This window comes from Neocloeon triangulifer, unplaced genomic scaffold (assembly GCF_031216515.1).
Source record: "Neocloeon triangulifer isolate White Clay Creek 2 clone unplaced genomic scaffold, ASM3121651v1 ptg000014l, whole genome shotgun sequence".
NCBI classification, from domain to species: Eukaryota; Metazoa; Arthropoda; class Insecta; order Ephemeroptera; family Baetidae; genus Neocloeon; species Neocloeon triangulifer.
In genome coordinates, this window is record NW_026775556.1 from 14,106,532 (window position 1) to 14,116,550 (window position 10,019).

Below are 10,019 nucleotides of genomic sequence, written 5' to 3' on the forward strand. Positions count from 1 at the left end.
ACAACTTTTTTCCCCGAAAAACATGATGGCCGCGCGCTCTTTTTGTTGCGGAGGAAAACAATGGTGTGCTGTGGAATTTGTTATTATTTATTTTTTCCCTCCGCCAATGGACTAACTTTTGACGCCGCTTGCTGGAGGGCGAGTTAATGGAAAAATAATGTTGTCTATTCGCCATGCCGGCGCGGATCATTCGCCGGCCGATGATTATTCAAAAAAGAGCAGACTGCCGCGGTGTGAAAGGGCCCATTGTCAAAACATTTCAGATGCAGAGAGAAGAGCTGTTAGCGGCCATTCATCGGCACACAAACACCGAAATGCACGCCAGTTGATTAATGCACACCGAATAATTCTTTCGCTCTGATCCTTCGGTTTGATTTCATCCATTCAGAAGTCGAAATTCTATAGCTCCAAAAAGACTCGTTGATCTTTGATTTCTTTTCCCGCCAGAAAAAATCTTCTGTGCCATAAACGAGAGAGAGGGCCTCCTTTGATCTGGCATATTTCTGAAAAATTAATTTCACTCTCCCCGAATCTAATGAAATTTCGGATTTTTCCGCCAGCAGCACATCAAAGAAATAAGGCTGGGCGAGTTTTCCCTACTCGCAATCAGCCGCGACAAGGCCGTCGGTTGCACAAGCACGCAACTTTTATATTCATAAACGAAAAAACAGAAAAAATGCAGCAGCCGCAAAACAAAGAGAGGCCGCGGGCAAAAATGCTGCATCGCGTGGTAGCTTTTGTCGAGTATAATTTTCCTTTCCTTCTTTATTCGTAATACACCGCACCTGCCTCGCAGCATCATGGGCATAAAATAAAATCGGTCTCTCTCCGAGATGGAAAAGTTGCATCTCGCGTTGAGCACAGTGTAATTATGATAATGCAGCAAAACGCTCCGTTTAACGCGCGCTGGCCGCGACCCAACGAAGATTATATGCGCTCCGGATAACCGTTCTTGCTGGTATGTTAAAAAAAAAAACTCTTTTATCGAGGGGTCGCAAAGGAAACACCCCTTCGGCACCGATTATTACACACAAAAACCCTTGGTGCGAGGTGTTTTACTCGCGTTTTTTCGCCAAAGGTCTAATCTGGTTTTTTCCCTTCTCTGTATGTTATTATCGCACACGTGTGCCGCTGCCTCGAGTGATTGCTGCTTTTCTACCTGCTGCTCCGAAAACAATGCGTATGGATTTTCGATTACACTCTCTATATAGCAGGACCTCCGTTTTCAAACCGCAAAGAACAGAAACCGATTCAAGGGCACCGATTATAAAAGGCCATCACGAGAGCAGAGAGGAGTGGCTTTTCACCAAACAATCATAGCAAGATTTGTGCAACAATTCTATTTTTCGGCCTTTTTTTATTAATTTCAAAATCAAATGGTTTTTATTAAAAAGCACTGGGCGACGTTTCGTGCAACTAATCCACCAGTTTAGAGGAAAAGCATCGCCAAAAATCACCTTCAAAGCAAAAAGCTCGAGCCAACCATGGCTTCGGTCTGTTTACCACACATTAATCTGGCGGAATAATTTTTCGCACAACTCAAACATTAGCGCACGCTAAGCAAACGAAATAGCCGTGACAGGCAAACCACGCAAAATTTGCTAAAACAAGGAAAATTCAGCCACCACTGAAAATGCAAAATTTTCAACTATACATGTATTAAAACTGGCCGCCTACAAATATATCTTTAAATATTTTGCGAAAGGCGTGGTGCTTTGTTTGTTTGTAGCAGAATACTTGTCGTTTTTCATTCAAACACGGGGAAACTTCAGGTGTCGGGTGCGCAAACAAACGGGCATTCTTGCGCGGGCAAAAGGCGTAAATTAAGCCAGTAGTGTGTGCGAAATCTCGCTTCTCGAATCTCTACGCCGCTACGAGCCAGGGATAAAAAAAATATAAATAAATAAAATGCCTCTAGCTGGGGAGTATAGTACAATGTTGAATAAATCACAACGACGAAAAGGATAAATGTAAGAGAAACGGCGTGTAGCAGGGTCCTTTTTGCTCGCCCTAATGAGCCGCTTAAAATTTCTTGCTGACAACTTTACTGCTCTTGTATGAAATTAATTGCGCCGAATCGGTTTCTGTCCAAGCAGGTAAAAAAATCGCCTTAAACTGAATGCAAAAATTATCAAGTTGAATCAACTAAAATAGTAAGACGAAAAAAATAAATTAAAATTTTTGTAAGAAACAAAAATGATTAAAGAATCTAAAAAAAATGTTTGTTTTAGATACGAAATAATTTATCATATTTGATTAAATTATTTTCCAACCAAATGTTGACGAAAGTTTAAAAGTAAACAATTGGGTAAATAACTGTTAAAATATGAATATTTACGTTTCATAATTCTTAGATGTTTGGCATCTTTACAAATAAAAAAGTAAAAAAATAAATTAATACCAACCTTCAGTAGGCAAGTCGCTCTGCATTGGGCCACTCGAAGCGGCGAACTGACCTCCGCCCCATGGCCGTCTTGGGCCTCCGGCTCTGGCCGCTGCGGTACGACGGCCGCACGAGCAGTCACTACCGAAAGGCACACGAGCAACACTAGCACCGACGGCATGTCTCAGGTCCCCACGACAGTTTTTTCCAAATTTCCGACGACGCACGTTATACGTCGACGACGCACACACCAGCCCTGCGACCGACTCAAAACACGACTCGCTCGACTCTGATGCTCGGCGGCGGGGAGCAGTGGTTTTATCGGCTCGGAGCAGACTGACTGCCGGGGCCGGGCTGGTGGAGGAGCAGCAGGAGGAGCGCGAGAGACGAGAGCAGCGCCGCCGCGGCACCCTGCTGACGGCTTCTCCATCTCTGTTGCGGGCAGAGAAACTGAACCTGAGAAAAAAAGGTCCATCAGATCGAATTCACTTTTTTTTAATATTGTATTCTCCACTAAAAATGAGGGCATTCAAACTTCATTAATAAAAAAAGTAGCCGCGGTTCACTGCGGCGGATGGGGTCTTTTGATCTCGGTAGTTTTAGCAAAATTCTTGCCATTTTGAACAATTCCTTTTTTTAAATTATTTTCAACAACTGAATGTAAGAAATTTATTTGTAACAATGCGGACAAATAAACAATAACATTATTGTTTTTATAAATAATAATAATGTATGTATGTTTCATTCTATTTTTTTTTTCTATAAAAGCTTAAATTTTACAATCTATTCTGTACATGGTACACAAAGTGAATTTCAAATAATTTAAATATAATATTTTTAATTGTATTATAACTTTATTTTTTTCATGTTTTTTGTGTATTTTCTATTTTATAATAATTTATAATCTTTTTATATTGTTTTACTTAAGTATTTATTTATCTCTTACAAAAAGTCCAAACAAATATATTAAATTATTTTTATTCAATTTTTGTATTACAACTCATAATTATGTATTCGCATTCCAGAGTCTTTCCATGTCCTATATATTATTCATACCGTTTTTGTAACACCGCGCCGTCACAATAATCGGGATAGATAATAATGCGATTGCTTCCATCTATTTCAAAACTAGAACTTCAGCCTACAGCTCTCAAGCTGCTGCTCCTAAACCAATTTTGGAGCAAAACGCAGCCAATAAAGGAACTGGACAGCCCACGAGTAAGGTGAAGCAGCTTTTGTGTTGATGAAAAAACCTTTGTCAAGGAGCTGTTCGGACACAAAATCGGCGCCAATCAGAGTCAGGAGAAAAGTGTTTTTATTTGAAAGCACTAGATATAAACGTTTAAAAGTGCTGGCGGAATGACTCGTCTTGATTCCAAATAATACAACCAGCATTTTGACGATCAAAATAATTACAGTATGACTCTGCAGCATTCTAGGAAAATCAGCGTTTACATTATATCAGAAATACTAAACACTACTAATGAACATCAAAGAAAATTATACAAACTTGGGAGATTATTTTGGTAGATGATCCAATGTCCAATTTATAAAGACTTGTTGATTTCTGAGAAAAATTATGGTTTGGTTTTACAGGAAGAATTTTTCAACCAATTCTAGGGGACGATCGTAGAAGTCTTTTTTTCTGTGGCGCCGAAGAAGACCTCTCTTCACAGTGGTATAATAGCAATATGGAAATTATGGTCAATAATTTTCATATTAAACGGCGATGGTTATAACGTGTCGTTAATAACGCGCACGGCTTGCAAGAGCCCGAGTAGTAAAACCGACGCATAAATAATTAATTCCTTGCGAGGCGGCCTCGATTGAAAAACAGTACTAAACTTTTTATTTTTTGATCTGTCGGCTCTGACTTTCCGTGCCAGTTTATTTATTTTTTTTTTTCTGAAAAAGAGCTATAAGCTATAGACGATGCACGAAATGGTCAAAAGAGAGACACCGGCAAGAGAAATAATAATATGATGTACCTTTTTTCTTCTGTCGGGTTTGTTTGTGCCTTGCTTTGTTAATTGGAGAACTTTGGATTCTTTTTAATAAGGAGCGATTGTTCTTTCTTTCTGGTAAAGGCACAAAGATAGTCATTAAATTTTATATTTTGTGGCTTTGATTTAAATAAAAGAATAATTTTTTTTAAATTTCTTAAATATGCACGATTATCGATTATACTTAAAAGACCCTCTTTTTTCAGCTTGGGTAAATTTCAGACTACTTGTCCTTAGGCTATGCGGAGTCAGATGCGTCTCTGCCTAGCACATCTGGCCCTGATGGTTGCTGTTGTATGAAAAATGAAAAATCGAGGTGCAGCGTATCTGATTTTGCGTCAAATCGCGGCGGCTGGGCTCCCCTCGGGTGCATTGTGTGCGCTCGGCGCTCTTCTTGGGCAATCACGTCGCTGACGACGATTTTGCTTTTCCGAACAGATGGCAGGCGAGATGCTCGGCGGCGTCTCTTCGGCCAAGAGCCCGCGGCCGCTGTCGAATCCAGCGTAATTATTTTAATGAAACCGCAAATTATGAGTGCGGCCTACGATACAACGTAGTTCCTCTCTTTTTCAGACACCGCATGTTTGCTCAGCACTGAGGAAAGGAAAAAAATTATAATTTGAGTCGGATGCACATGCAATAACACACCGCGCACCAGAGGTATTGTTGCAGTCATGAAATTTATATAGTAATTCGCGTTGGCAATTTGCGGTAATTGCTGCGCTCTTGACGGCTCTATTTTTTCTTAAAGGAAATTTGCACACTTTGCGTTTTTGTTAGTTGGATCTGACTGCATGATATTTTACAATTCACACTCTTACTTTGATTGTGAGGAATAGTGTTATTCATTTGTAACATAGAAAATAAATAAAATATTTAAAAAAAATATATAATTATATTATTTACTTGTTATCAATTTATCAATAAATTTAATATGGAGCCATTACTATAAAGATTAAAAATAAAAATATCTACACATATTTTTTAAACAAGAAATTAAAATAAGTATAAATTACATATGTAAGATAAGCTTTACAATTTTTTTTTACAAATTATGTTTGACAAAAGTAAACTTTTTAAATAAAATGGCAATACTAATTAAAATGCATGTCATTTTTTATAAGCTACGTTAAAATAATTTAGTTATTGAAATCGCATGTTAATTTATTTGCCGTGTCAAAATTGTGTTTCCCTTTTTCTATTGCCTGCCAAACTTTCGTTTCATTTATTTCTGGATCATTTATGTATATCTTCAAGCAAACGCAGGAAATGGTCGATCTCTTCAGGTCGGCGAATCAATCGCGGTGCAAATGGCCCGGAATGACGTCTAATGAGATAGGAAGGGCGCAAAATTGTATGTTATTTTGTGAGGAAGGCTCTCTTTAGCTGGTGCGTGCGGTGGTTTTTCGTGCGTTTGATGCGGTGGCGGCGGTGTGGCCTCTCTTTACTCCACGGCTCCGTTTCGGCGGAAAACATCAGAGAGACACGCCAGCAAAGAAAATGCCTGTGCAGGAAAAGAAAAAGAGGATTACGCGCGCGGGCGGGCGGTCGGATTATTTGGAGAAGCGATTGATTGGCATCAATTTTCCTGTGTTCGTGCACAAGGATGCTGTGCACAGTCAACACCAAATAGAAGGAGGAAAGATAAAAAGAGTCGCGCAGGGACCACCGTGGAAAATTTGAACCTGCGTCCTTTGGGGAAAGAAGAGAAATTCATGCAGGAAAGTTCAAAGCAAAAACTAATCCGATTACCAGGCTGGAAAAAATACTATATGATATGGTTAAAATTCTGCAAAAGTTTCCAAAAAAGTTTTATTTTGGGACCAGAAACGATCTGCGCCTTGAAATCAGAACTTGGAGGACAATTTCGCTTTCGCGGTCGGAGAAACGTCGTCATGACTTTCCCAGCAGAGCAAACAAGCTTCCAAACGTTTCATTCCAAAGCCTGCTGGGAAGTTAAAATTTATCTAAATTAATATCTGGTGGTCATAAAAATGTCTCAAACTACTTAGTCGGCTTTTGTTTGTTATCCAGAAGCTTTTAACTAATAAACCTCTCCCCCTGATTCACGCCCAACTCGCTTTGGCTTTGCTGGAAACAAAACTAACTCCAGGGGTGTAAAAATGCGCGCGGGGTAGTTTATGATGCGCCGCGTCTATAAAGAACAAGTCGCCTGGTTGTTTTCATCACCAACTAGCTAGGCGCGCTCTGTTATATAGGCGGCCTAATTATCCAAGTGGCGCGGCCAAAAGCGCCGGGGCGAACGGCAATTTGCGTCAAAACGACGAGATGATCTAAAGTGCCACAAAACTCGGCTTCCAGACCCGGACTGGAACGATTCCAATGTATCAAATCAATGCAGCAAAATAAAAATTACAAAAAAAAACTAAGAATTTAAAAAAAAAATTTACTTGCCAAATAGATTTTCTAATTTTTAAATGCAATTGAAATTTAACTCAGAAATTGAAGTAAATTGTGAAGAGATGATGTGGCAGTTAAGTTCAGAGCATTAGCAACCCCCATTCCACCTGACAGTGGCGCGCCTTTTCAGCTCCCCTACAACAAACAACATCGCTCGCTTTTATTTTCCTGATTGTCACGGAGAAAAATAGGTCTGCCGCGGCCGGTCGGTTACCAAGTGTCTCGGCAGCAGGTAGAAGAAAATCCTTAGGCAGTATTTGCACGTGGCGCCGCCGCCCCCTTGCACCCCCTTGGACCGCACGGCGTGATAAATGCGTCGGCAAGGCGAGGGTCACCTCTCTTGTGTTGGTTTTCCAGAGGAATTTCGCCGCTTCTCTTTCTATCCTACTGGATGAAGAATTGCTTGTTTGGTTTTTTAGGAGTGACGGCGGCGTGTAATGCGCGGCGCCAACAATTAGAGGTGAGGAAATTTCCACCGTGAAATATCGTGCGTGCCGCTTAGAACGTCTCGTTTTTTTTCCAAGAAACCGCCGACGCAAGGAAAAATTACCAGCCTGCAATAACAACTTAAAATATTTATTAAGAAAAACTAAAGAATATAACATTATAAATTATAAATATATTTTTTATTCGCCTTCACAAATAATATTTTTCATTAACTTTTTTTAGAACTATACGCAAGACAGTTTCATTACAAATGAGTACAAAATAGGTCTTCAAAATTTCCTTAATTTGAACATATAACTTTTTGCTGACATTCATGGAGTTTCCAAGAAATTTTGAAATTAATTGTGTATAATCAAACTAATATTATCGATCCACTTTGAAATATTTACGTTCCTCTCAATCAGCCAGACACGCATATCCATTTTTCCCGAAAAAATTCTCCCCCAGCTATTATAGGGTTTGAAACTTCATTCGAGTCGGTGCTTTGGCCTTGTGCGTCTGCTGCTGAACTCGCGGCGAGATAAAATTGTTTTCCGCCGCTTGCATATAAAGAGTTTTACGCTGAGGCTGGAAAATGAGAAAAAGCGCACGGAGACTCATCCTTACCCCCGGCCGCGGCGACGAACAACCCCTATCGCATGTCGCCGTCCGGCCATAAATTCCAGCCTCTGCAACAGGACACTTTTATAGGGCATAAAAATTATGGCGGGTCGAATTACATAAATTTTCTCATCAAAGCGATAAGAAAAAAAAAGAAAAAAAAGCGATAAGGGTTTGCTTTTTATTTTACCTGCCCACTGGCCGGAAAACCTCATCTGTGTTTTGGGCACAACCAAAACCTCTCATAAAACACTTTTGTTTCTTTGATAAAAATGTCCTTCTGGGCCGGTTGACTTTTTGTGTAACACATTGTTAAGAGGGGGTAAAAAAATCTTTTTTCGTCTTTGTATACGAATAACGTTGGTAAATGATTAAATCTGCGCATTAGCAAACTTCACATTTTTGTGTATACATATTTCACGATTAAAATATAAAAATTTCTCAAAATTCAGGGAGGAACCTCCAAAAGTAAAACAAGGACTAGTTCAGCTTTGGATTTGGCCGTGAAAGGTCAATCGCAAAGGGAGAGACCCAAATAAAAGTCATGCATGATGATTAAATATTCATTTCTGACATGGAAGCTGCATTGGTTTGTAAATAAAAACAGTTATGAAGCTTTTCTCTTCTGGATCTTGCTGAAAGGAGCGCGTTATGGACACAAACATATAAAACGTTTGTTATGATAATAGGGTGTGGTGCTTAAAAGAGCATATTATTCTTGATTTTCACGACACCCTGCTCTCAAAAAATATCAAAGCACATCTGTTTTACATGCACATTTGAGTGGGTGTATCGTGAAAATAATTTTAAAAAGATTAGCTTTTTAAAGAGACAAAAATTTGGATTTATTGTTGCACTGTTATCCAATTGTTTAACGTGTTGCACGAAAAAAAGCAAAATGTTGCTGTTTGTAAGAAACAAAATTCAAAATAAAAAAAAAATCCGTGACACACCAAAAATTTATATTTTTATATAATTATAAATTTTTTTTACTACTTTCTTGTTTAACAAAACTTAAAAATTTTGAAATCTCCAATGTTTGGAGGTTACTTTTTATAACAGCTTGTAGGATGTATAAAAATACAAAAGGCCCCTCTGTCTTTATTCTTGATCAGTTTGTTAATAAAATATAAAAAGTGTCGCGTCGACCAGGCTCGATTAATCAATCAATGTAGAAAAAATAACGGCGTGACAGCTTTTGTACAAGAGCCACCTTTCCCCCTTATTATATTCCATACCTTGTTCCCGCGTGCTCTCGGCCATTATTTTTCTGGCTTTTGTCAGAAACACGTGAAAAATTTCTCAGCGCACCAGGCTTGTTGTGTGTTGTGTGACTAAAAGCCTTTTCGCCTCGCAAGACGACCAAATTTTCCTCTCTTTCTCAATTACTCGATTGGCCGCTCTTTTATCTCTCGGCGGCTGTCCGTCGCCGCTGGATGAGAGTGACCGGGCGAAATATCATTTAGGCGGGATGGCTGCGCATCACTCATCCGAACGGACGCACACGCAGCATGCGAGCACTCTATTATAAAAAAATAGACGCGCGTATCAAAATTCCAGCCCAGATTTCAGTCGGTGATAAAAATCGATATGCTCAATTTCTTGGAAGAGCCATGAGAAGTACAGAAATTTTTCAACCAAAATTGTTTTGTTATTAATTAACAAGGATGCAACTTTTTTTTAAATTATAGCAGTTATAGATAGATTGGAAGTATTAAGTTTCAATAAAAACAAAATGATGGGTTTGTAATAAATTTTATTTAAATATTTCTTATTTATTGTGTTTGAAAACTGTTCAAAAGTTGTTACAATTTAATATTATGTTTTAAAAAAAATAATTTATTTACTTTTGTTGAATAATTATGATGAAAAAAACATAAATGATTTATGATTTTAAAATATATTTTATTACATGTTTAAATTGTTTAAATATAATAAAGCGCGGATCTTTTTACGGCTCATAATTAGAGGGGAGGTGAATTTTTCTTTTTCAAGTTAAAATTTATGTTTATGAAAAATATTTTTGTATATAAAATTCTATACTACGTTGTGTGTGCATCAAATATTTAAAAAATCAAATCACATTTTACAATAGAATTTTAATGCATGATATCGGAAATCGTTAATGATGAAATGTGAAGTTATATATTATGCTAATACCTTTA

General features: G+C 38.4%; 1 protein-coding gene across 2 annotated transcripts in view; it reads right to left on the minus strand.

Moving 5' to 3' along the window:
- Positions 1–2,718, minus strand: part of LOC132199619 (uncharacterized) — a 37,708-nt gene extending 34,990 nt beyond the window's left edge. For both annotated transcript variants that reach the window (XM_059624483.1, XM_059624482.1), the window contains exon 1: positions 2,406–2,718. In XM_059624483.1, coding sequence (XP_059480466.1) covers positions 2,406–2,564 — 159 coding nt within the window. In that variant the 5' untranslated portion in view covers positions 2,565–2,718. The remainder of the gene's footprint in view (positions 1–2,405) is intronic.
- Positions 2,719–10,019: the final 7,301 nt, after the last annotated feature.